Genomic DNA, 27395 nt, shown 5'->3' on the forward strand with positions numbered 1-27395 from the left:
GGTCACAAGTGTCTCAATGGTGAAGCATGTCTAGGATGATCAACTTCCTGGTTTGCCCAGGTCCAGGAGGACTTTTGTTACTAAAACCAACAAGCTGGATGGACAGTTGGTCACTTTAGGTGGAGTAAGCAAGAAGGGATTGGTCAAAAGGCCAACCTACACATCCCTCTCAATAGCCAAGCACCAAGTTTAAAATTTAAAATTTTATCACACATTCTTGACATTTATGATTCTCAATTTATAAAAATTGAAAGGGCCTTTTCCTTAGCAACAAAAAAGAAAGAATCCATCCACATTTTTCTTTTGGGTACAGACAAAATTCATAGATGCTTTCTGATCATTTCTTGAAAGCAAGAAACAATAGCTATCATGTTCTCAAATAGCTACTTTTCTATAGATACATACATACATACACACATAACTAAATCTTTATGGGGTACACTAGTTTTTCAGATATAGAAAACTCCACTTAAGTTCTCCAAAATTATAATCTTCATGTTGGGATCAGAACCCCGTCATTTTAAAGCTCCTGATATACTGTAGCTCTTTTGATCAATAAGGTTTGGAATTCATTAGATTAATAAACATCCACATGGAAATCAGAGCAGGTGTAGGTTGTCAACCTCAGGCTCTATATAGCAGGAGACGGAGTGATTTGACATTTAGGCTGAGATATCCAAGGTCACGGAAATGTGATCCCAAAGTTCTGCACCCACTGCTGTCCCTGAGATATCTCTCCTAGTGATCTCACCATCATAATGTGAGCTTTTATAGAGAAGGCTCTGTGCCCTACAACTTCGAGCTGGTCCAGACAAGCTGATTCTGAGAAATATGTTTCATCAGTGACCTGTGCTCTATAAGGCCCAGAATGTTCTTAGAATTGGTGCCAGAACTCAATGTCAGCACCCTGTCAGACTAAGAGGAGGCATGACCCAGGAAGAAGCAGTAATTGTGTTGTCAGACCATATGCATCTCTGCTCTGCTTAACTCTGCTGAAGGTAGCCTTGACTTTTCAGCAGGCATTTTTACTTTAAAGATCACAAATGTAATTTTCTTCCTCTCAGTCCATTAGAAAGTAACAATAGCAGAAGCAGGCCAGTATCGAAATTGTGACCACAAAATAATGACTATTTTTTAAAAAATATCTCTTCCTGAGTAGAAAATAATAAGGAAACAGAATAGATACACCCAGAACTATGCAGTATAAGGAAGATCTGTATTATAAAAATACCTGGTAAAATAATCAAAAGTTTCCTGTTAGGGAAAAATAACACTGTATTTCAATAATGAAATATTTGTTTCTCAATAAGTTTTATCTTTAACCAGTAAAAATATTTAATATTTAAAACATTTTAACATGTGAATACTTGAAAAATGCCTCTAGATACTTCTAATAAATATTCCTCTTGCATCTTGATCTTTCTCCATTCATCAGGGCAGGACATATGTAGGACATCCTGTAGGGCAGGATCTAGTTGTCTATGCATTCATGACACAAAGAGTTACCCAGACCTCTTGTGAAGAACCTGGTATCTTTGTAGTCTATGTATTTGCATTTGCAGATTTTATAATTCTCCCAATTAGGATACCTTACAGACACAATTTTCTAGTTATAACCAGTCCTGTTTTTCATTCAAAAGCTACTGCTACTATTATTTACTACAAAGAACAAGCCTGCCCATGCACACTTATAAAAGAATGTTCACATGCACAGGTGTACTGTTTATGCTATCCCTTTTCATCAGACTTGCCATTCAGACAGGTGTTCAATGAATCAAACATTCAAAAGAACAGCCATCTTTTATTTCCAACACCAGAGTGAGTGCCACATAAGAGTCACGATTTGCCAGTTGATGGTTAATGCATCCATTCCTCCAGCTCATTAAAGCTCCTTGCAGTATGGCCATTTGAAAAGAAACTATTCATCAATGTTGCCTTGCAAGTTTCCCTAGTTAATAAGGCCAGGCATGAATCAGAGCTACTGGTGTGGAGATGGGGGTGGGGAAGTCAACAAATGAATCATTGATAAGCTGGAGTTAAACTAGGAGCAGCACACAAATAATGAGTGGTTTAGGGACTCACCTTTTAAGGTGTGATTATGATATGGTTTCCAAGGGATAAAGAAAGCTGAGCATGTGGGAACTAAATAGCTATGGTTTCATATTTTTCTCACTTAGGAGTGCAGACAGCAGACACAAAATGTGGCTTTTTACAGTCCTTAAACCATACCCAAGCAATCAGATGCATCAGAGAACTACTGACCTAGTATTTTTACCATTCTTTTTTCTTTTCATCATTAAAAAAAACTAGTACACATGTTTGTATTACATAATGTTTACATTCCTTATGGGGAGTTGGTACATGCACACACCACATCTTACTTTTATTCATCCCCTTCCTCTATCTTCCTTCCTCCCTCCATCTGTTGATCTTCCTGTTTGAGAAAGTTCTATCTCCCTACTTTCTATTATCCATCTTTTATTTTGCTTTTCATTTTTATTTTGGGTTTTTCATATAAAATAAATCTCACAATATTTAAGTTTATGTTTCTCATTTATTTCACTTAAAATTATGGTCTCAAGGTATATCTATTTTTCTACAAATGACTCAAGTTTATCCTATTTAGGACAGGGTAGTACTCCTTTGGTTTAAGTAACATATTTCCTTTATCTATTCATTTTCTGATGGACATATAGGCTGCTTCTAAGGTTTAGCTATTATGAACTATGCTGCTACAAACATGGTTATAATATATCACTATAATATGATGTCTTTAACTCTTTTGGGAAGATACTTGGAAGGTGAATAATTGAGTTGAATGGAATTTTCTAACTAGATTTTTGAGAACTCTCCATACTGATTTCCACAGTGTTTGTTTTAGTTTACATTCACATGAACAACTTTGAAGGGTTTTTTTTTCCTCAGAGCCTCACCTGCATTTGTTATTTGATATCTTGACGATGGTCACTCTTTAGAGTATAATAGATCCCAGTATTATTTTAATTTGCATTTTTCTAGTGGCTAGCAATATTGAACAGTTTTCATTGTATTTATTGACCTTTGTACTTCTTCTTTTGTGAAGTATTTATTCATTTCACTTGCCCATATTTCCACTAGGTGCTTTATTTTGAAGGATCTAATATTTTGAGCTTTTCTTTTCATATTATAGAAGTTAGTTCTCTATCCAAAGAATAACTAGCAAAATATTTTTCCAATTGGGCAGATTATCTTTCTACTCTTGGTTTTTATTTTCCTATGCAGAAGCTTTTTAACTATATATGATCCCATTTGCTGATTCTTAGTACTATTTTCTGTGTAACAAGGGTCTGTTCAAAAGTCCTTTCCTATGCCTATGGCTTCAAGTGTTTTACCTATTTTATCTTCCAGCAGATTAAGTGTTTCTGTTTTAATGGTTTCTTTTTTGATACATTTTGATTTTAGTTTAGTACATGGTAAGACATATGGGTCTAGATTTACTCTTTTGCATGTGGATATCCAGTTTTCATACCACCATATATTAAAGAGGCTATCATTCCTCCAGCATATGTTTTCAGCCCCCTGGTCAAACATCAGATAGTTGAGTGTGCTTGCAATTGTTTTTGCATCCTCTGTTTTGTTCCATTGAGCCTCATGTCTGTGTTTGTTTGTTTGCCAGTACCATGCTATTTTATTACTGTAGCTTTGTATATAACTTCAAATCTGGGATTGTGATGCCTTGCACTTTGCTATTATTACCAAGGATTGTTTTTCCTGTTCTGAGTTTCTTCTAGTTCCATGTGAATTTTAAGATATTCTCCAGTTATCTGATGAATGCTGTTGATATTTTAATTGGGACTGCATTAAATCTGTGTATCATTTTTGGAAGTATGGCCATTTTGACTATGTTGGTTTTGCTTACCCAAGAGCATGGGATAGCTTTTCATTTTTTGATGTTCTGTTTGATTTCCTGTTTTCATAGTACCATAGTTTTCATTGTAGAGGTATTTCATTTCCTTAAGTTAATTCCTAATTATTTAATTTTTCTTGGTGATATTGTGAATGGTATTTTTTTCCTAATTTCTTCCTCAGTGAGCTCATTATTGGTGTACAGGAACACTATTGGGTGTTGATTTTGGATCCTGCTACAGTGCCGAATTTGTTTTTAATTCTAGGAGTTTTTTGGTAGATTTTTTGGGTCTTCTATGTACAGACTCATGTCAACTGCAAATAATAATAATTTGACTTCTTCTTTTCCTATACATATATTTTTTATTTCTTTTTCTTGTTTACTAGCTCTTGCTAATGTCTTGTGTTCTATGTTGAACAGGAGTGGTGATAGTGGACATCCTTGTCTTTTATCTGATTTTAGAGGGAAAGCTTTCAGTTTTTCCATATTTCATATAATGTTGGCACTAAATACCTAGGACATTTACCCAATAATTTTGTTGTTGAATGGATAGAATAATATTTATGACCTTAGTAAAACTGATATGACACTTCCAACCAATCCAAAAATTCTGGTCTTGGGTAAGGCATTTCATTTCTGTAGAGTCGAAGCTATTAGGAAGACATTAGGTTGACAAAATGAAGTGATTATTAAAAACTATTTTACTTTTACAATTTACTTGCAAAAATAGCTTAAAAGGGAAAGCACAGTAACTGAAATTAACAGTCCCTTGATGAGCTTAACAAAGGACTGCAGGTAGCAGAAGAAAGATTCACTGAGCTTGAAGATAAATCAACAGAAATCAAACAATTTGACAAATGCAAAGAAAAATAAATAAAAATGAATAGAGCCTCAGTAACTCATGGAACAACATCAGAACTAACAAACATGTAACTGACATCTCAGTAGGAAAAAGAAAGAAATAAAGAGATAGAAAATACATTTTGATATAATGGATAATTATTTTTCAATAAAATGGACAAGTATTTTTCAAAGCTGGTGTAAAACATAAATTTCCATGACTGAAATTTACCCCTCCAAGTTGACTAAATATATATAAAACTACATCTAGGCTCATTATAGCCAAACTATTCAAAATTTAGATAGAAAACCTTGAAAACAGAGGAAAATACCTTAAAAACAGATGTTCAATAATGTGAAAAGCAGATAACTTCATATCATAACTGAGGTCAGCGAACAATGAAATGATGTATTTAAAGTATGGAAGAAAACATTTTTAAAAATATCCCTTTGCAGCAAAAATATTCCCTCATTTCAAACTAAAGGCAAAATAAAAATTATTATCAGATAAACAAAAACAGAAAATGTGCTGCCAGCAGATAATGTACCATAGGAAAACCTAAAGAAAATAGGTCAAGATGAAGAAAAATTAAACTAATTAGTAATGCAGACTAACAGTATGAGCACCAGAAATGGCAAAGAGAAAGTAGGTAAATATAGATATATTTTTCCATTCCATTATGCCTTTTTCTTTCTGAGATGTCAATACATGTATATCAGTTCTGATATTGTTTCATTTTTACATTTTTCTTTACTTTTGTTGTTATATACTTATATATGCATATGTAATATATATGTAAATATGTATATATCATATATTATATTTATGCTACATGCATATATTTGGCTATTATTGTTTAAAGCTAAGATTATAAAGCTATATGGGGGATTTATATATATTACATATATATTGTATGTATGACAACAACTTCACAAAAAATGAGCTACATAAAATTATACTGTAGCAACATCAGTATATCTTATATGAAGTAATACAATACTGTCTAGGTAGACTACATAACAAGTCAACAATTCTTATTGTAATCCTTTGAACAAACACTAACAATGTAAATGTTCATTCAAAAAAGTGAACAGAGGAATAGAAATACTTAAAAATATTTAAGCAAAATGAAGACAGGAAAACAGTTAAAAAAGGAAGAAAAAACCAATAGTATATTTGTGATTTTAAATCTAATCACATCGGTTATTGTAACAGATGAAAATAGACTAAAATTCTAATTAAAAGGCAGAGATTTTCCACACTGGATAAAAATCCAAGACCCTATTGTATATTGGCCATAAGACTAATATTTGAAATATTAAGATACATAAAAGATAAATGTAGAAATATGTAAATGTTTTTATACTGTTCTGTGAAAATACTGTTAAGAAATCAAAGGTGTCTATATTAATGTCAGCCTAAATAGATTTTAAGGCAAGGAGTCTGGGCTTAAAAAGTACATTTCACAATAATAAAAAGGAAAATTCTTCTATAAGATTAAAAAATAAAGTAATACACATATTTGTATAACTACTAACAGATCCTCAAAATACATGAAGCAGAAATCTAAAGAAACAAAAGTAAAAACAGCAAAGTTGAAAATTATAGAGATTTGAAAACCTCTTTCTCAGTAATTAATGGACTAAACTAAAATTGATAATCATAATTAGAGGTTTAAAATCCTGTTTCTCAGGAATGGATAGACAAAAAAAATCAATAAAGGCACAGAATATTTTAGCAACACCACACAATACCAGGACCTATTGGATATTTATTGACAACTGGTACGCCTCACAACTGGGACTCACATTAAAACATATGGAATGCTTATAACATTAGACCACACCCTGGCCTAGAAACAACGCTAAGATTTAAATCTTAAACAAATATGTTCTTTAGGAGCAACAGAATTTAATTAAAGAGCAATAAAGTGAAAATACCTGGAAAATACTCAAGTATTTGGAAATTAAATAAACTTGTAAACCTATGAATTGAACACAAACATCCCAAGGAAATCAGTGAAAGCCTTGAAATGATATATACACAAATACTATATTCATAAATTTGTGAGCCAGCTAAAGCAGTGCTTAGAGGGTGATTTATCATTTTAAATATTTATACTTACTAGTAGAAAATAAATTTAAAGTCAGCAATCTAAATTTCTATCTTAAACACCTAAATAAAGTTCTACAGTATAAAAAAAGCAAAGACAATAAAATACATAATAAACAAAATAAAAATCTGTTACATAAAAATATTAATAATATTAAAAAGAATCTAACAAGATTGTAAACTGAGAAACAGAACTTAAATTATCAGTAAAAAGAATGAAAGAGGAGGTTGATTTACAGATGTTAGAGGAATTAAAAGGAAAATAGAAGTGTTTTGTACAACTTTATATTAACAAATTTTAAATGTAGGTAAAAAAATATACCCTACTGAAGCAAACTCACAACAGAAGAAAATTTCAAATATATATATTTATTTATTTACCTATTTTTACCATAATGGGTTTTTAATCCTACATCCATTTATTATTTATTGAATCTGAAGTCTAGATATAGTGCAGGGTAGCTGGGTTCCTTATAAGACCATAAGCACTATGTTGGCTGGCCTAAATTGTTTTATCGGGAGCCTCAGATCAGTTTGTTAGTGTAATTTAGTTGCTTATGGTTGCGAGACTGAGATCTTGTTTCTTTGAGCATTTTCATCTCCAAGTCAACCATCCTTCTCAAGTCTTGAAACTCTGATGTCTTCTGCTATGTGTCTAACTCCAACCAAAGGATATTATCTGGCTTTAAGAGATCATGTGATTAAATTGGACCATTTTGATAATCCAGGTTTATCTCATTTTAAAATCTATAATATAAATTATATCTGCTAAGTTACTTTTTTTATATAACAAAATTTATTTACAGGTTCCAGAGTTAAACCTTGAATGCCTTTGTGGGTAACACTCTGCCTACTGCTATACACAAAAGTGTGATGGATTAACTAATAGTCAACTTCTAACATCCAGCTGAATTGAATCAGCATGGTGCTTGGTGTGAAAGGCCCACCTGAGGATTGTTGCCAACAGCATAAAAAGAGAACTGGAGGGGAAGAGGGTGTGCTGTTTATTCTCCTCAAGAAGCTTGTCACGCTGATTTTCCTGATATGAACTCAGCTGCTCTCATTATCAGAGGAGCTACTCGCTGTTGCTGAGGATGGCTGCAGTTCTCTTTCAGTGAGCTCTGGTCCTCACCTTGAGTGTCGCTTCCTGGCTTCAGTGCAGCTACCTCAGCCCGCTGGTATAGATCCTTCATCTCACTGGCACAGACTTTCTAGCTTCCATCATTGACCTTTGGGCCTTCGCAATGCAGGCCCTTGATATAGACTTGCATGAGACATTGTAAGGAGCTCTAAGACTCCAGCTGGACTCGCGCAGGACATTGCTATGGGATCCAGGCCTTCAGCTGGATTCTTTGGGTCTCTAGTGTGTGGACAGATTTCTGGAACTTTTTTGCATTTGAGTCTTTGGATAAATATTATAAAATAATCTTATAAATTATTAATCTTATAAATTATAATTATCCTATAAATTTAATCCTGTATTAAATCATTCCCCTATAAACCCTGACTACAACAAAAAGGGAATAGAAAGATTAGGCAGATAGGAGTTATTGTACCAAACAACCTGAATTCCTCAAAAAAATTCCCACAAAGATATTCCAGGGTCCATTAGTTTCATTGACAAACTCTATTAAATGCTTTAATAAATAAAATACACAATCTAAAAAACTCAGAAAATAAGAAAAGAATTTTCAGCTTATTTTAAAAGATCACCATAGCTTCCATTATAAACTCCCAAAAGCATTAAAAGTTCAAATATCCATCATAAATTTAAATGCAAAAAAATTTAATAAAATATAATCAAAGTGTTCCAGAAATACACGGAACAGGTAATACATAATGACCAAGTAGGAGTTCTCTAAGGAATGGAAGATTAAATTAATCAAAGTAATCCAACAGGATAAAGTTAATAAATCACAGGATCATATTATTAGACTCAGGAAAACCATTCAACAAATTCAATACCCACTTATGTTAAAAGCAAATACTCTTGGCAAACTATGAATCAAAAGAAATGTTTTCAGTTTCATAAAGGGTATCAATGCCCGAACAAAATAAAAATCCTAGAACCAACTTCACACTTAATGGTAAAAGACTGAGGCTTTCCCTACTAGGATTGGAAACAAGATATTGTACCAAATCTTGTAACCTGTGAAGTAAAGCATAGGGGAAAAAAGGGGATCATTGTGAAGAAAGAATAAACTACCTCAATTTGCATATTACATAGTTATTTATGTAGAAATTTCCAAGAAATCTTTTTTAAATCTACTAGAAATACATAAAGGTAGCAACGTCTCAGAAGAGGAGGTCAAGACAAACACATCAAAGGAAAAGTTGAGGTATAGGACCTACCTACAAATAACTCAGACTTTATAAAACATTTTCATCAAAAGACCCTTTAAAATATGAATATACAAGTCACAAAACAGGAGGAAATTTATATGTGTGTTAGACCAAGGAATAATTGGAACATTAAAGGTATTTAACCATAAAAAGACAAACAAAACCCTCACCTACAGTGTACAAAAAGCTAGAAAGTTATTCCACAAAAGATATATAAATGACTAATAAGCCTATGAAAATATGCTCAAAATGATTTGTCCTAAAAATTTTCAAATTGAAATCAATGATGCACCATCAAATACACATTAAAATGGCCAAAATTAGAAAGATCATTGACACTAAATGTTGGAAATGTGGAGGACCTGGAACTCTCATATATTGCTGATGAGAATATACAATGGTATTACCACTTTGGCAAAAATATTAACTATTTCTTATGAAGTTAAACATACATTTTATCCCAGAAACTCTACTTCTAGGTATTTACCCAGAAAAAGTAAAACCATATTATTATAAAAAGACCAATAGAAAGAATATTTATAGTTTTATTCATAAACTAGAAACTGTTCTGCATAGCAAAGAAAACAAGTAACAGAATAAAGTGACAATCTATAGATTAGCAGAAAGTATTTGCAAACCACACATCTGATCATGGCTTAATAAGCAAAATATAAAAGGAACTCAAAGAACTCAATCACATGAGGATAACCCAATCAAAATAGGAAAAGGATCTAAACAGACATTTCTCAAAAGAGGAAATATGGATTATAAATGAGAATATGAAAAATGCTCAGCATTTGTAATCTACAGAGAAATAAAATTAAAACCATAATGAGATACCATCTCATACCAGTTCAAATGTTTCCAAGTATATGGAGAAAAGGAAATGCTTGCACACTCTTGGTGAAAATGTAAATCAGTATGGCTATTTTGGAGAAGAGAATGGAGATTCCTCAAAAAGTATAAATAGAATTACCATATAATCCAGTAATACCACCTGTAGGTTTTGCTAGTCAGTTTTTCATTGCTGCAACAAATACTAGAGATACAGTATATCAACTTAGAAAAAGAAAAAGGTTATTTTGGCTCATGGCTTTGATGGCATTAGCCCATGGTCCATTGGCTCCATTGCTTTGGGCATGTGATGAGGCAGCTCATCATGAAGGAAGTGACTGGTGAAATAGAATCACTCACCTCAGTGATAGGAAATGAAAGAGAGGAAGAGGAAGGTATTAGGTTCCCACTACACTCTTCAAGGGCACCCCTCCAATGACTGGAGACCTCCCACTACCCCCTGTTTCTCAAAAGTTCCACCACCTGCCGGTGACACAAAGCTGGGGATCATTCCTTTAATACACAGAACATTGGGGAAAATTCGAGATCCAAAGTGTGAGCATGACTATGCATCCAGTGGAATTTAAACTGGTATGCTGAAGGGATATTTTCACTCTTGTATGGACTAAGCAGTTAACACAAACAGAGGACAGTCTAGGTCAAACCTATACCTTGGGTATACACCCAAATCAATTAAAATTGGAATGTCAAACATACCTAGTCCCTTGTTCACCTCAGTATTATTCATACTAGTTAAGATACAGGAGCAATTTAAGCGTCCATCAACTGATGGACTGAAAAAAGAAAATGTGGGATATATGTATAATAAGATACAATACAGCCTTAGCAGAGAAGAAAATTCTATCATTTCTAACAACCTGGATGAAACTGGAGGACATCAGGCCAAGTGAAATAAGCCATGCATAGAAAAGCAAATACTGTGTGATCTCATTTATGTGAAAAATCTAAAAAGTCAAACTCATAGAAACTGAGAGTACAACAGTGATTACCAGAGGCTAGTGCAGAGGAAGATGAGTAGGGAAAAGAAAACTACTGATCAAGAGTACAAAGCTTAGGTTAGAAAGAATAAGTTTCAGCGATCTAAGGCACTGTCCAGTGCTACAGTTAATAATAATGTATTAATGCAATGCAAAATTTGCTAAAATAGGCTTTAATATTTTCACCACAAAACATGACAAATTGGTAAGATGATAGATATCTTAATTAGCCTTATAAATTAATGGCACAATGCGTTTTATTATTTTTTTATTTATTAATTTTTTGGTATGGTCAAAAGAGGAATTTCTTGTCCCAATACAAGCTTACCCTGGCATTAGGAACTGGTGATAAATCCACTACTTCTTGGACTGAAAAGAGTGGAAATGGAAACGTATTCTTATAGTACAAAAATTAATTTGTACTATAGATTAATTCCCCTTTGTTATCCTCTACTTTTTTCATGGAAATGAGGTGGATACCAATGGAGTAGAGAAAATTTCTCATTTCTCCAGCGCCAGCTGTTTCTGTAAAAGGTGAGGACTAAATGTCTATTTCACAGAAAGATGGAGGGATGGTAGTGGAGAATGTATAATGTCAGGAATTCAAAAATAGTGAAGTGGAATAATACCACATACTTTCCATAGCCAATGAAACACTGATACTTAGATGTTAATTCATTGTAACTTGGTTTGGTTTGATGTACAGTATGCCAGCATTCAATATCTAACTAACAGCTTTCAAGTTCATCTTCAGTCTACATCACAGAGTTTCCTCAATCCTCCTCACTTTAACCAGTCTTTCTTTGGCACTTTTCTTCTTGCTTTGGGTAGACAGTTTGTATTTGAAGTTTCCTAAAGAATTAGAAAGCTCTGCATTTGTGAGATGATCTAGAAAGCTTGTTATTAAAAAACTGAAGAGTAAGCATTTTATGTAGGAACAATGGATTCTCCTTTGGTCATGTAAGAGAGTAAATGAACCTATGAGAAATTATAAATCCGGGGGAGAGAAAACATCTATCTATCTATCTATCTATCTATTTATCTATCTATTATTTGTGTATGAAGACAAGATGTTGCTCAGGTGCTGAATTCTTCAGGCTCAGCTCGAAATTCAAATCCTCCTTCCTCAAACTTCCTGAGTGCTGGGATTACAAGAATGCACCATGGTGCCAAGTATGCAAGTATCTTTAAAATGTTAGTCCTTTTCAAAATAGTTGGTTTAGTTTATGCATGCTTATTTTATAAAGAAAAGACAGGGTCAATATATTTTTCTTTCTTCTGAACCAAGTGAACAAATCATATTTATCAATAGTGGTCTCATTGTTTACACCAACCATTTATGTCTTACAGGAACCCAAAATAGTAGAGGAAAAAATATGAGCTTTTAGGCAGAGAAATCTGGCATAATATTGATTCTTTTATGTTGAAAAAGTTACTTAATCCTAACAAGCTCCAGTTATCTGCTTGTAAGTAAGCTAATAGTAATTTGTATGATTTTAAACATCTATAAATATTTTTATCTATATGCAAACTGCATAATCATATATATAATTGTTTTATACACACCACACACCACACACACACACACACACACACACACACACACACACACACCTACATGCAAAGTACAGTGCTTGGCACAGATAAAGTAAACTGGAATTTATTCAATCAGCCTCTTGAATCAAATGACAATTTGCTTACCAAAGTCTTTCCCTCAAGTCATGAGCATAGTTATTCCCTATGTCATTTGACGCTCAGAATGAGATATAGACTAAATGAGGAGACACAAATCACCATCTCCTGGATTAAAATTCTAAGCTCATCACTTGAAATTCTTATGAAATGCTATTCCTGGTTATTAGTTATGAAGTAAACATGGAGTATCATTATATATTATTTCACTAGTCACTATAAATCATCCCTCACTTTCTGTCAATTTGGAGAAAAATATTTTTCAGAAACTATACATATATGAAAAACACATACCTTGAATATAACACCAAACTATGTATACAGGTACATCAGATGCTTTTTAAAGGACAGTATAATTTTTTGAAATATTTATTTAAGAAAAATATTATAAATGGAGAAAGTACCCAATAAACTAAGAAGCCCATTTTGTTTCAAAACAACAATTGAACTAAATTTATTCAAAGAGAGAAAAGAATTTATTAGGAAAATGAAATTATGAAGAAGATTTTGTTTGTGACTCATCTTTTAAAACCTAAGTAAGAAATATTTGGGGAATGCTTTTCAAATGACAATGTTGTTCAGTTTTCAAATTTGAAAAAAGAATTTTAACTATTTATCTTGTTGTAATTTGATCCTTTAAAGTCGCATGAGATATGCCTATATTTATAAGTATGGGTGCTGAGACATTAAAGCTACTTTAAATAAATTTAAATCATGTTTGTAATTTTTATTGTTCCTATTATTATATATTCTTAAAAGTCTAATAATAATGGAGAGCAGTTAACAACAGTAGTTTATTAGTTAAAGTGAATCAATTGTGTCTTCAATTGACTATACTTAAAAATCCTTTGATTTCTTATCATGTAGGTGTTCTGCATGATAGCATTTGGGAGTTTAGATTTCTAAATGTCAAAAATCAATTCCAATGAATAAAATTCACTGTAAATAAAAATATCTATCCACAAGTAAATTAATTCCATTTTATCTAATTTTTATATTAATTTGTTGTTAAAGTTCTGATGAAAATAGGGCATTACAGTGTCTACTATCTATTTGGTAGACACAGGTGACAATTTCAAATATTTCTTGTTTCCTAAACCATTAACTTCATAAAGTTCTGTAACATCTAGTGACCCTCTGAACAGCCACATTTATAAGAAAATAAAATCAATATACAATGTAGTTAATTGCCTCATAATTTATTTTCACAGAGAGATGTCAGAACATTGATGGCATCAGCTTTAAATACTAACAATCTACTTTATTCTTTTTGTTTTGTTTTTTTTTGTAATTCTGCAAAACTTTTCTTGCTGTGTAAATTTAGGATGTAGAACATGATGTTTTGATACACATATATGTAGTGAAGTATAACACCCTACTTTTAAATTGACTATCAACTGTTTACTTATAATCAAATATGATTAATTTAGTCAGTTGGATCTTGGCAATACCTCCAGTAATGGAAAATTATCATTAACCCATACGTCATAAATGGAACAGCTTGTACTTTTATTGTCTGTTCAGATTCTTTTCACATCAGGTCTGTAATGAAAAGCTAAGTCCCAAACAGAGGTATTAGAAGGCACACAATGGGGCCACTGTTCCCTGGAACAAATCAGATTTTCAATAACTCTTAAGGTAATTTGAGGGTTTGTATTACATAATCTTTCAACAAACAATTACAGTCTATAGATGTTTTATCTAGCAGTCAATTCGTGGCACCTTAATATACATAACCCATAAAATAAATTAAAAGTAAAGCAAACCAGATGTTTGAAGTTCTTGATTTATGAAGAAACCATGGAAAACTTTAAGCCTGGATTAATGTTAAATATTTACGTTGCTGGGTTTGTCAGCAGAGCTGGGTTGAGCGATGACACATCCCGAATGCTGTGTTCTATTCTCTCAGCCCATTCATAAAATGTTTTTCTGTTATGCAGTGGGAGCACTCTGCTTGGTTAATGAACTCAGGCTATTTAGCGTTAACTGTCCATACATACAAAGGAGAAATATACTCATCCTTACTTAAAAACAAACTTAAACCAGATGCTTAGGTAGAGGTACCTTTGTGCCAGAGTCTTGCATTTCTCAAGGAATCAAATCCAAGAGCGCTGCTGAAATGGGAAGTCCAAACAGATACAATAAATGGGCACCTCACACAGGAAACAGGTTTGGCGTCTCACAGATGGAGTGAACCAGTTATGTGGGCATTGATAAAGGGCTACTGTGGCTCCGGGTAAACCAAGTTTAAGTGCGATTTCTATTTTCTGCTGACAATGGGACACTAAGAAAAAAAAAAAGGAAGACTTTCGGGACTCCAATATTGGCTTCCCTTTTCTTAATGCGTCCATGAAGCAGAATTCCCTTTATCTAGATACCGGGGAAGATTTCTCAACTCCCAACCTCACTGATCTGCCTTCAATCCCTGAATTTACACGGCAGTTACAAACCTGGGAAGCCAAGAGGGATGATCAGTGCCACCAGGATATTCCTCGCTCCCCTGACTTTTGTTTGCTCGGGTTTTCATTTTCGGTAGACACTCTCATACACCGCTTACCGAGCCCGTAAAGGTAATGAACAGCCCTATCCCTCATCCAGACCGCCCCAATCACAACCACACGGAACGTGAAGGACCTATCTCCGACCCCAGAAGAAGCGAGCCACCTCTGCTCGAGTGGCTGCGTAGACCTTCCCTCAGGTAGGGCAGTTTGTGCTCGGACCTAAGAGAAAAGCATCTCTCTGAATTCCTTCCGAGGATGCTCTTTCTGTATTGACCCACCTGCATGGGCGCTTCGTGTCTCATTGTAGGCAAATGTCCTTTCTCTCTGGCTAGGACAGAGATGGCCCGGGCGCCTGGTCAAGCGTGCAGCCGGCGCGTTGCACGCTTCACACTGCACTCTTGGGTTTCTCTAACCGGCTCCAACATCAGCACCGGAGCTGTCCGCTCCTAGTACTGCGCAAGCGTACTGGCCGGCAGCCCCGTGCACTCCTGGGAGTCGTAGTTCATTCTTGCAGGGCTTGGGTGAACATGGCAGGGCCGAGAACTACATTTCCCAGCAAGAACGCCCAAAGCAGCTCTCTCCTCCAGGGGCTGCGGGCCGCGGAGCCTCCCTGCTCAGCCTTTCCAATCGCTCTTGGCTGTTATTACGCTCTCAACCTCGCACACCGGTTTCCCCGCAAGGCACCGGCGAAAGTGACCCCAATTTGTCCCAGCTAGAGATTTTTCTTAGTTAATTGTCCCTTGGGGAGCCTGACCGTGCTTCCCGGGATAGGAAAGGCAATACTTTGTGCTGATTTCCAATACAAACGAAGCGCCGACCCTCGCCGCCTTACCCCTCTTTACCAGGAATCCGGAAAGTTTATACATTTTCATGGGCTGAGTGGGGTAATTTTCAATCATATTCAACAGACAAGGAGAAAATGACTACGAGTAGCACTCATGGAAGGAAAGTTTATCTGCATATTGCACTGAGAAGACGCGCGCGCCCATACACACACACACACACACACACACACACACACACACACACACACACACACGGCCCAAAGTCCGCGAAAGCGAGGTTTGTCGCTGGGGAACTCGCTCCTTCTTACCTTTCCGTACAGCTCCATTGCAACTGGAGGTTCAGCAGTTCTCGAGTTAATCTCGCTCCCAGCGAGGTTCAGGACTGAGGCGGGAAGCGGAGCTAAAGAGAACAGGCACCACACAATGGAAGACCGGTAGCGGCGGCGGCGGCGGCAGCAGGCGCAGAGAGAAAGGAGGGACGTGGAAGGACAGCTGAATTCGAGGCCGGCTCCTTGCCTGGGCAGGGGAGCGCGAACTCTGCTAGAGAATGGGCTGCGAGTCTATCGGAAAGCCCAGGGCCCCTCCCGCACTTCCTCCGCTCCGCGCGCCTCACCGCCCCTGCCTGCCCGGGCGGGGGAGCTGCCGGGCACTGGGTTATTTACCCAGAGCCAGTCGCATAAAATGAACACATTCATCACCAAAGCCCAGAAGCACAGTCAGGAATGAGATGGGAGACCTCTATTAAGTTATCCTGTCCTTTCTTTAACATAGAGACATTCTTTATATAGTCACACTTCTAGACTAGTTCCTAACATGGTTTTGAAATCTCTGAGCTGTACCTTTGTTGCACTTGCTGTTCCCCATCGGTTGACTGATATATATGACTCTGTGTCCCGTGTACCTGTCTACAGACAGCCCTCTCCCCCTAAGAACGAACATTGATCATCCAGCAATGATCCCTGCCTTGGTAAGTTTATTATACTGGAGGCAGAGTACAAGAGAATGGTAGTCTATGTGCAGGAAGGCGAAGAAGGAAAGACGTGAATCAGCTTTAAACTTCATTGCCTTAGACAAAGCAGTAGAATGGAGGTTCTGGAACTTAAATGTGCCTGACTGTCTCTTGGGAGAGAGGATTAACATTAATATTCTCAAACCAGGTGCAGAGATTCTGACTGAGTAGATCTGATGAGAAGTCTGGGTATTAGCATTTAAAAGAAAAAACACCCCAGCAACTCTGATGCCAGCAGCTCTTTGAAATAATTTGAGAAACATTGCCTTAGGAGAACTTTTATGTAAGATTTTTTTTAAAGATGTACACCTTGAAAATTTCACTATATAGATTCAGTAATGCAGCAACCATGTATTCTAACCCATCTATTCTAACTGCCCGGGTCATTTGAGCCTTTGTTTTGTTTTGTTTTACTTTGTAGAAATCTAAGCCCTGTCTTATAATCACGAAATTGGTAAGAATGTATTGTGATATCATCTAGGTAAATAAGTCTTATAACTTCTCAGAAAGAGTTTACTTCAGAGTTGAGGGTTATGTGATATTAGAGAAATTTAATCTAAAATAGCTAATAAAATTAAAAGATAGAAGAGGATCCCATGTGAATGTTTCATGATAGCAGCTTCCTACAGGTGTACTGCAATTTTTAAATTGAGACATAGTAAGGGTACATCTTTTTATAAAAGTTTTTTCAAAAGAAATAGTGAAATAATATGGTTACAAGTGTAGAATTGTCATTAGTATTTCACAGTTACTTAGGATTAGCTTTCTCATAACAATATGATTTTGGAAATCATCAAAATTCTTAAAATTCAGAGTCCAATGTAAAACATATTTAAATACTCTGAATATTCAATTTATACATTTACTGTTCTTTGAGAAATGTATCTCTTGTCAGCTTTTTACTAAAATGATATACATCCTTAGTTTTTAAGTACATTCTATTTGTGGAAGGATACATGGAAATTGAGTTGAAAATTGTAGACTTGTAAAAGATCATTGGAAACTTATTTCTTTCCTGTTCATAGTGCTTTAGCTGAGTATTTAGGTGGGCAGACGAAGGAACATAAAATATGCTCAGATATCTACTGAACAAAAGTGATGTGGAGCTGACGCTCTCCCTGAAGCCAGAGCAACATCAGCGCACTTTGACTTGGTTTGACATCAGGCTGCCATCTGGGAATCTCCTTCCCATGGTTACAGAGGGTTATTTGAGCTCCAGCTCTCATGGCCACAGTCCAGTCAGCAAAATGGAAGAGAAGATCAGAAGGGCAGTACCTCATTCCTTTGTCAGTATACATCACTGCTCTTACATTCTGACACCTACTCCTCAGTTTTATGATAACATGTTCTACATGAGGATAGGAAATGTCTTTTTTCAGGGAAGACATGCTTGGATAAAAATTAGGAATCCTTTAACAAATAAAGATGAATGGGACAAAAGGCATTAAGGAGCAATTGGTACTCTATCACAAAGCATCAAGTGACTGTAATATAAAGTCTGCTGCTTCCTCCCTTGTACAGTTGTACTGAAATCTACATCTCTATTTTTAAAATGTACCTGTTTCCAGGGATCTTTGTTTTCGTTTTTGAGATAGGGTCTTGCTATGCAGTTCAGGCTGGCCTCAAACTCTCAGTGATCCTCTTGCCTCAGCCTCTGAGTGTTGGGATTACAGGTGTGCTCAACCATGCCTGGCTGGGATCTTTGTATTTTAAAAGCAACAGAAGACTTAAAATCAAGTGATTACCCCAAAATTAGAGTATTATGGCTTTTGTTAAGGAAACTGGGAAAGAGGAAAGCCTTCTCCACTTCCACTGAGTTTGGGGTTAGGAGTTGATATTAAAATGCTAAAAGGCAGAATGCACTACATAGGAATGAAAGGGGCAAACAAATAGTGAATGTCTCAGAATATGTGAAATGAACTCCTTACCATATTAAAATGTAGAGCAGGCCAGGGGCTGGGGACTTAGCTCAGCGGCAAAGCGCCTGCCTGGCAAGCACAAGGTCATGAGTTCGGTTCCCGGTACTGGAGAAAAACCAAAAAAAAAAAAAAATGTAGAGCAGGCCAAAAGCTGCTAAGCCCTAGCAAAGGTGAGTGGCCTGCCACAGATAATTTGACGGATAACTGGTATGAAAACTAAATTGCTGCTTGCATATTCACCTTTCTTTGTACTGCCCCACATCACTATTTGGATACAGTATTTTGCTGCCCTGTGTTTATCTAATATGTACTGATATTTACATTGTTGTTCATACACATATAGTTTATCTGTTATTCACTTTGTTCTTATCAGTCCATGACTGCATCAGCTCTATTGGCTAAAAGATAGCCAGGAACAAGGAAAGTTAAATATTAATTAATGACACTCATTTTGTTGATAACAAAAATAACAATAAACTGGGTATGATGGCACATGCCTATAGTCCCAGCACTCAGGAGTCTGAGGCAGGAGGATTGCAAGTTTAAGGGCACCCTGGGCTATAACAGAAAGTTCAAGGCCAGTGTAGGTTACACAGTGAGTTCAAAGCCAGACCCTGTCTCAAAAATAATATAAAGATCAAAAGACATTTTATTTCCACCATCATCATTATCTCTGTACTAGGATTCACACTGAAAAAAATCACTGAGATTTGGTATAAAGTTAAGGACAACCCCTGGAGATTCATCGTCTCCTTCATGCTATCCTTATTCAAATCCACAGTTCCAGAATATGGCAGGATGTCTAATCTCACACATTTCTGGGACCTATCTCAAACTGTGTGGGAAATTTTGCTGACCTGAGCCCTATTGTCTTGGTCCGACTCACCATATTGAGGTTGGTTTAATTTCAACTTTATGCAGCATCCAGGAAATGGTATTGATTTCCTCGGGTTCCCTCAAGAAGAAATTAAATATTCCCAACGGCAGTATTGATTGTTTTAAAATTAAAAGGAAAATATATCTTAACTCATTCCTACACATGAGGTTTTTCAACATCATAAGTAATCAATATCAGTAAGGTTCCTCATAAAAATGAAATATATTCCAAGTGAATGTAAAGAAAATACTTTCTGTCTAATATAAATATGATTCTGTTAATGATAACTACTCTTTTTTAGCACTGAAACTCTGATATGCACTTTGTTTATATGATTGAATTTCATCCTCAATAACAGCATGGTAATATTATTAACCTTATTTTATAAAGAAGAAAAGTAATAAGTTGAGGAGAGCTAAGTATTTCACCTAAAGATTGTTGACTAGTAAGGTATTGAACCAGGACTTAAAACTCAGAGTTTTCTGATTCCAAAGTCTGGATACTACCATAGTTTTTCTCAGAAAAGGAAATATTGCATAAAAATAATATATTTTGTAATCTGTTAGATAGACTCTTTTCTGTGCATTTTACTTGTTGACTTTGTTTTGGAATGAGGATACAATTATAACCCTATCATAAAATCCTAAAGTTATTTATATGTTTTAAGCCATACTTTTAAACTTAAAACCTGACAACATTTTTAGATAATTATCAATTCATCTGACTCACTAGAAATATTATTAAGGAGTTTCATATCAAATTCATATCTTTTGGTAAAGTATACATATTGTATTCCCAGCTCCTAGAAGATAGCTGTAGAATAAACAGTCCAATTATGAGAAAAAAAGAAATACTGAAGAATATTCCCCACATTTCACACAAAGTATTTATTAAACTATGGGTTTCAGATTGGGATCCATGGGTAAGGAGTATGTGGCCTACTTCTTTTTTAAACTTTGAAAGACCAATGAGTAATTATCTTTTTCTTAAAGAAAATCGTTATTCTTATGACACTGTTATAATTTGTGGTAACAATTTTATAACGAAAGATTTAAGTATGTGGAGATTAAATGTTAAACTTTCCAACAGGCTTTTGAGCTGGTGAGAGTGAGGCAACTGACAAACCGGTATTGAGGACAGAGAGCAGCCCTAGGCAGTAGATCCCAGAAGACTAGCAACAGCTTGTTGCAGCAAGAGAAGGGAAAGCATGCGGCCCAGTGAGCCCTGCTCAGAGGAACTGCGAGGGTCACTTGCTGCCTTCAGTGTGACTGCCTGGAGTTGCCCAACGATAGTCTCAACTAGGTTCAGAGCCAAAAAGAAAACAAAAGTGAGAATCTTAATAAACATCTGTGTTTGGAATTTCCATAGAATTTCTAAAAGACCAGACAGTATACTAGGAAAAGAGCATAGAGATAGGGGGCTGGGGATTTAGCTCAGCGGCAAAAAGCGCCTGCCTGGCAAGCGCAAGGTCGTGAGTTCGGTTCCCGGTACCAGAGAAAAACCAAAAAAAAAAAAAAAAAAAAAAAGAGCATAGAGATAATGTAGCAGAATTTTTTAATTTTAAGGATAAGAAATTAGATCCCTGAAAAATGCACTGATCTGTCTAAAACTCCACAGGACATCTGACATCATTACAAATATTGGGGAAAATGATAAGTATTGTGAAAATATAATGTAATTTATTAATACAATCTTTCTATGTATATCAGTCATGTCCATTAAAGTATTTTTTAGGTTTACTTATTATAATTTAGACAGTCAAAAAAGACATCATCTTTATCTTCAGGGGGCTCAAACTAGTCTAGGAAATCAGACATATAAACACTGTTCATAAGTGGTAACTATATAAAACATCAGTGATGAGCTGCTTGGTTAACTACCAAAGCAGTGCTTAGTTAACTACCTGATCACTTTGTTCACCAATAACTGCTCTAAAGATTCGTAGGAGAACGTAATCAGTTCAGGGATTTGCTAGGGAGAAGCAAATGCCTAGAGACACACTGAAGGTGATTTAATTGTAAATATAGAATGGGAGCTATAGAATAAAAGGCTTTTAAAGGAGCTTAAAGTTTATCTAATTTTTTCTTAATTTGTGGATAAGAAAGGAAGACCAACAGGAGAGTAAACTTTAATTCACTTAGCACCATACTAATTAGTAACAGAGCCAGGATTAACACATAGTTCATGTGATCTAAGTCCAGGGTTCTTTCTAAATATATAATTTGGACTTGAACACTTACTTGCTTTCTCCTAACTTAACCATATTTTTTGCTCAAAAACTATGAAATCACCACACACTAAATCAGAAATAAAACAGCTCCTCCAGAAAGTTATGCGACCTGATAGTTACCTCTCCTTTACTGATTTAGAAGGAGGGTATGAGGAGAGGTGAGGCATACTACCCCTTCAAATAAAGAATAGGATAATATTTTAAAGTGTTATTTAAAACATTTCCATACTAATTAAACTCCAGAATCAAAGTTTTACCATTTTTCTATTTAAAGTTAAATTCAGTCCATGTCTCCAAATACTAGGAAGATCATAAATTTCATTACCAACTGTTTTGACAGGAGCCAGGAAAGGGAGTCCTTGGGTTTCAGCAGAATGTGGGAATACACAATGGTGGACTCTGAGCATCTCACCCTTGTTTTATGTTGCCTGATGCTGCTCTTTTTCAGCTCAACATGGCCTATTTGCAGGCAGGTAGCTCCATTATCCTCATTCCAAATTAAGCCGTAGAGATCCTGATCAAAGTCTGATGGTGGTAGACCTTAACGGAGTGTTCCACCCAACAACATCAGAATACACATTCTTCTCAGCTGCACATGAGACCCTCTCTAAAATAGACCATATACTAGCCCATAGAACATGCTTAAGTAAATGCAAATGAACTGAAATTATCCCATGCATATTATCAGACCATAGTGAAATAAAATTGGAAATAATGAAAGAAATTGCAAAAACTTTATAAACATATGAAAATTAAATAACACCCTTCTGAATAGCCACTGGGTCACAGATGAAATTAACAAGAAATTAAATGATATTTACAATCAAACAAAATTTAGATGCAGCTTACTGGAACTGGTGGGATGGATTGAAAGCAGTCCTCAGAGGGAAAGTTACAGTGGTAAATTTTCACGTCAGGAAAACAGAATGAGCACAAATAAACAAGCTATGCGGCACCTCAAGCTTCTAGAAAAAGAAGAACAAGTCAAACCCAAAGAAAGGGACAAATTATAAAACTCAGACCAGAAATTAAAGCAACTGAGACTAAGAAAACAATACAAAGAATTAACGAATCAAAGAATTGGTTTCTTGAATGAATAAATAAAATTGATAAACCCCTAGCCAACCTTATCAAAAAAAGGGAAGAAAAAACTGAAATCCATGCAATGAGGAATAAAAAGGTTAAAATTACTACAGATCCTGTAGAAATTCAGATCATCAATACTTATTTTGAAAAACTTTACTCTCATAGGATGGAAGACACAGAAGAAATGGACAGATTCCTAGATACATATGACTTACCAAAGCTGAATCAAGAAGATATAAAAATCCTGAATAACCCAATATCAGTCAACAAAATTGAGAACAGAATAAAATCTTACCAACAAAGAAAAGCCCAGGAGCTGATGGGTTCACAGCTAAATTCTACAAGAAATTTACAGAAGATCTAAGGCCTATTCTTCTCAAACACTGTAATGAAATAGAAAATGAAACAATCCTCCCTGACTCATTCTTGGGGGCAACTATTTCCCTGATACCAAAACCAGAGAAAGACACAACCAAAAAAGTAAGCTACAAGCCAATCTCTCTAATGAACATATATGAAAAATTGAAAATAAAATGCTATTTAATAGAATGCAGCAAAACATCAAAAAGATTAATCATCATGACCAAGTGGGGTTCATGCCAGGAATGTAAGAATGGTTCAATATATGCAAATCAATAAATGTAATACACTATATCAACAGAACCAAAGAATCACATGATCATCTTAATAGATGCAGAAAAAGCTTTCAATGAAGTCCAACACTCATTCATGATAAAAACCCCACAGAAAATCAGAATAGAAGGACTTTACCTCAATCTTATAAAAGCCATCTATGACAAACCAATGGCCAACATCATACTAAATGCACACAAAGTAAAAGCTTTCACTTTAAAATCAGGAACAAGGCAAGGATGTCCACTATCACCACTCCTATTCAATGTTGTTCTGGAAACATTAGCCAGAGCAATTAGACAAGAGAGAGATATAAAAGGAATAAGAATAAGAAAGGAGGGGCTGGGGATTTAGCTCAGTGGCACAGTGCCTGCATGGCAAAGTTGAAGGTCGTGAGTTCGATTCCCAGTATCGGAAACAAGACAAAAAAAAAGAATAAGAAAGGAAGAAGTGAAATTATCGTTATTAACAGATGACATGAAACACTACATGGAAGACTCCAAAAGCTCCATCAAAAAACTTCTAGAATTAATAAGCAAATTCAGTAATATAGTTGGATACAAAGTCAACACTGAATGAAAACAACCCAGAGAGTGGGAAAAAGTTATAGTCAGTTGTGCCTCAGACAAAGTACTTTTTTTTTTTTTTTTTTGGTTTTTCTCCGGTACCGGGAACCGAACTCACGACCTTGCGCATGCCAAGCAGGCGCTTTTGCCGCTGAGCTAAATCCCCAGCCCCTCAGACAAAGTACTTATATCTGAACATATAAAGAACTGAAAAACTCGGGCTCCCAAAATTCAAAGACACAATACAAAAATGGATATCTGAGATGAATACACACTTCTCAGATAAAGAAATATATATATCAATAAATATATGAAAAATGTTTAACATCATTGAACATTTGAGAAATGCAAATTAAAACAATACTAAGATTCCATCTCACCCCAGAAAGAAGGGCTATCACCAAGAAATCAACCAATAGCAAATGCTGGCAAGGCTGTAGGGAAGAAGGAACCCTTTCCACTGTTGGCAGGAGTGTAGACTGGTACAACAACTGTGGAAATCAGTGTGGAGAATCCTCAAACAACTAGGCCTAGAAGTCCCATTCAACCCAGCTATTCCCCTTCTGGGTATCTTCCAGAAGAACTAAAAACATCATACCACAGCGATATATGTGCACTCATGTTTATAGCAGCACAGTTTGTAATAGCTAACTCTTGAAAACAACTCAAATGCCCATCAAGTGAGGAATGGATAAAAAAGATGTATTTTTACACAATGGAGTAATACTCAGTATAAAGAAAGATAAACTCAAGGCTTTTACAGATAAATGGATGCAATTAGAGACCATTTTCATAAGTGAAATAAATCAGACCTATAAGTATAAACATCATATTGTCTCCCTAGTGTAAGAACCTGAAAGTATTAATAAAATCCAAAAAGTACAATAGATATTGTGAAAGGGAAAGAAAGTGCTCAAAAGGAAAGAACAACTGAGATGAGAGAAAAGAGAAAGGTCTGTGGCCTTCCATAAGGCTATCTTAGGTTTATATTCTTCTAGCTTTACAGGGTTTCAAGAGAAAAAAGCAGAACCTCACAAGCCTCTTGAGTTCTAAATTTGGATCTGGCATATCATCATTTCTGCTATAGTACATTAGCCAGAAAATGTCACAGTGTACCTCAGATTCAAAGTTGGAATTGAATACTCTCAACTGCTTAGGGCTCTGCTTCAATCTTGCTTTACAGTAACTGCTGATTTCTCTGAGAAATCCAGTGTAATTATTTACATGGGTCTTTGTCTTTAATAGCAAATTTGTTCAGGAAATTTTCTCCAGTGTGCCCCCAACAGCTGATTACTGGTGGCTGTTAAATGCCTTAGGTAGGTGAGGAAGGTAAAGATTCCTGGACAGGGAAATTCACAGGCCTAGTACCCCTATTGCAAAGAGAGAATATCTTGCATCTGGCATGGCTAACCTACAGAAAAGGAGACTCAGTCATCTCTTAGTAGCTCAGCAGTTTCCCTGAATTTTCAGTTTATCTTCCTGTCACACAATTTTTAAGAAATTTGAGCTAGAAATATAGCATACCATTTCCAAAACAAAATTTTATAAGCAATATTTTGTCCATAAAAATGTTTGTATCAAATAAGTCTGACATGTCACAGTTTGTGTTTGTTCCGTTAGCTCTTGCAAAGATTGAGTATATATGTGTTCCAGAGAAGAGAAAGAACAGATAATTATAAAGCACACATTCAACTCCAACTGAAACAATTATACTTAAACACTTTTCTATGTAATGCCATGTCTTTTTGACAGACATATTTTCCTAGTTTTACATAAGCAAATAAGTTTTCTTTATAATAATAAAGGCATCTTCAAAGAATAATTTATTAACCTATTAAAAGTCACATTAAGTGCAGATTCTGTAAAAGCATAAATTAGTACCATGTCTTGATTAGCAGGTCAGAGTAGAAGGAGGAAGACAGTGTAAAGCTGTATTTACTGGCATACTTTATTTTGTTAGAAAGCTCACATAGTTTAATGTTTACAATAGCAAAATAAATACAATTGTCTTTTGTACTGACAGAAAAATATAGCATGGCTAAACTGGATAATTTCTAGAAAATTTAATAAAGGAACTATTTGCAGACTCTTAAGCAGTGTTAGTGGGAACCAACAGAAGGAGAGTATAGAGCCCTGCGGTTAGAAGCAGCCAGGAGGCAGTGAGAAGTTCTAGCTGGAAGAGCCCACGTCACACCCTCTGTCTCCCGCCTGTTCCCCACAGGCTGAGTCCCGCCAGAATCCACAGCCAGGGAGGCCACTGATGCAGCGCAGGAGCTCAGCTCCCAAAGGCACAGCAGTCGGGAACCGGGGCAGAAGGCGGCAGATGAGCTGATACCAGCACATTCCCTCTTTGAAACATGAGCAAATTGAAATTCCAAAAAAAAATTAATTTTTGTAGGTTAACAAGGTATGGTGTATTTTAACCATAAGGAATGTTTTCTATAATTCCAACTTTATTCTTCCCATTTAACTTGCACATACATATCACATCCATGATATTTGTATGGTCTCATTTTCAATGAATCCTTCAGTATTTGCTTCACTTATTGTTTCCTAATGTGAACAATTCTACTATTGTGGGTTTTAATTAAAGAAGTTAACAAATACTTATTAGTTGCCTAATGTGTACCACAACTGCTTTGACACTTTAGAGAATACAGCTGAAATATATGACAGTCTGTAAATGTTTATAATCTTTCTTTTAAGCAAAAGGTCTCTATGGGCTCCAACGGGATCAGAACCAAGAGTTCTGTTCTCCATAAACGACCCCACATGCACCCCTTGTTTATAAACAAGAGTCAGGTCTGACTTGTTCACTACTTCCTAATCAATACTTATAAGAGTTTTTGGTTCATAGTAGATACTGGACAAATATTGGTCAATTGATAAATAATAATAGGATAGAAAATAATGGAAATAAAGTGTAATGAAGCCCATTAATGTGTGGCGCACATACTATAGGGTTAGGGAGCTTGGGAGGAAGAAGATTAGGGATGATCACCAAAATCTTAGGAAGACTAGTCAGAAATGGAGAAGTCAAAATGAGCTTTGATAGATGAATGAAAATTAAAAGATACAAATGG

The 27395-nt window shown here is 35.4% G+C and overlaps 1 protein-coding gene across 3 annotated transcripts in view; it reads right to left on the bottom strand.

The window, feature by feature from the left end:
- The window catches only part of Rab3c (RAB3C, member RAS oncogene family), a 242622-nt gene extending 226065 nt beyond the window's left edge, over positions 1 to 16557 (bottom strand). For 2 of the 3 annotated variants that reach the window (XM_005392675.2, XM_013518391.1), the window contains exon 1: positions 15486 to 15644. In XM_005392675.2, coding sequence (XP_005392732.1) covers positions 15486 to 15509 — 24 coding nt within the window. In that variant the 5' untranslated portion in view covers positions 15510 to 15644. Of the gene's footprint in view, positions 1 to 15485; positions 15645 to 16300 lie in introns of those variants that run through there. The other variant, XM_013518392.1, reaches the window with a different exon arrangement.
- Between the last annotated feature and the right edge of the window lie 10838 nt (positions 16558 to 27395).

This window comes from Chinchilla lanigera, unplaced genomic scaffold (genome assembly GCF_000276665.1).
Source record: "Chinchilla lanigera isolate Chin_1 unplaced genomic scaffold, ChiLan1.0 scaffold00045, whole genome shotgun sequence".
In the NCBI taxonomy this organism is placed as follows: Eukaryota; Metazoa; Chordata; class Mammalia; order Rodentia; family Chinchillidae; genus Chinchilla; species Chinchilla lanigera.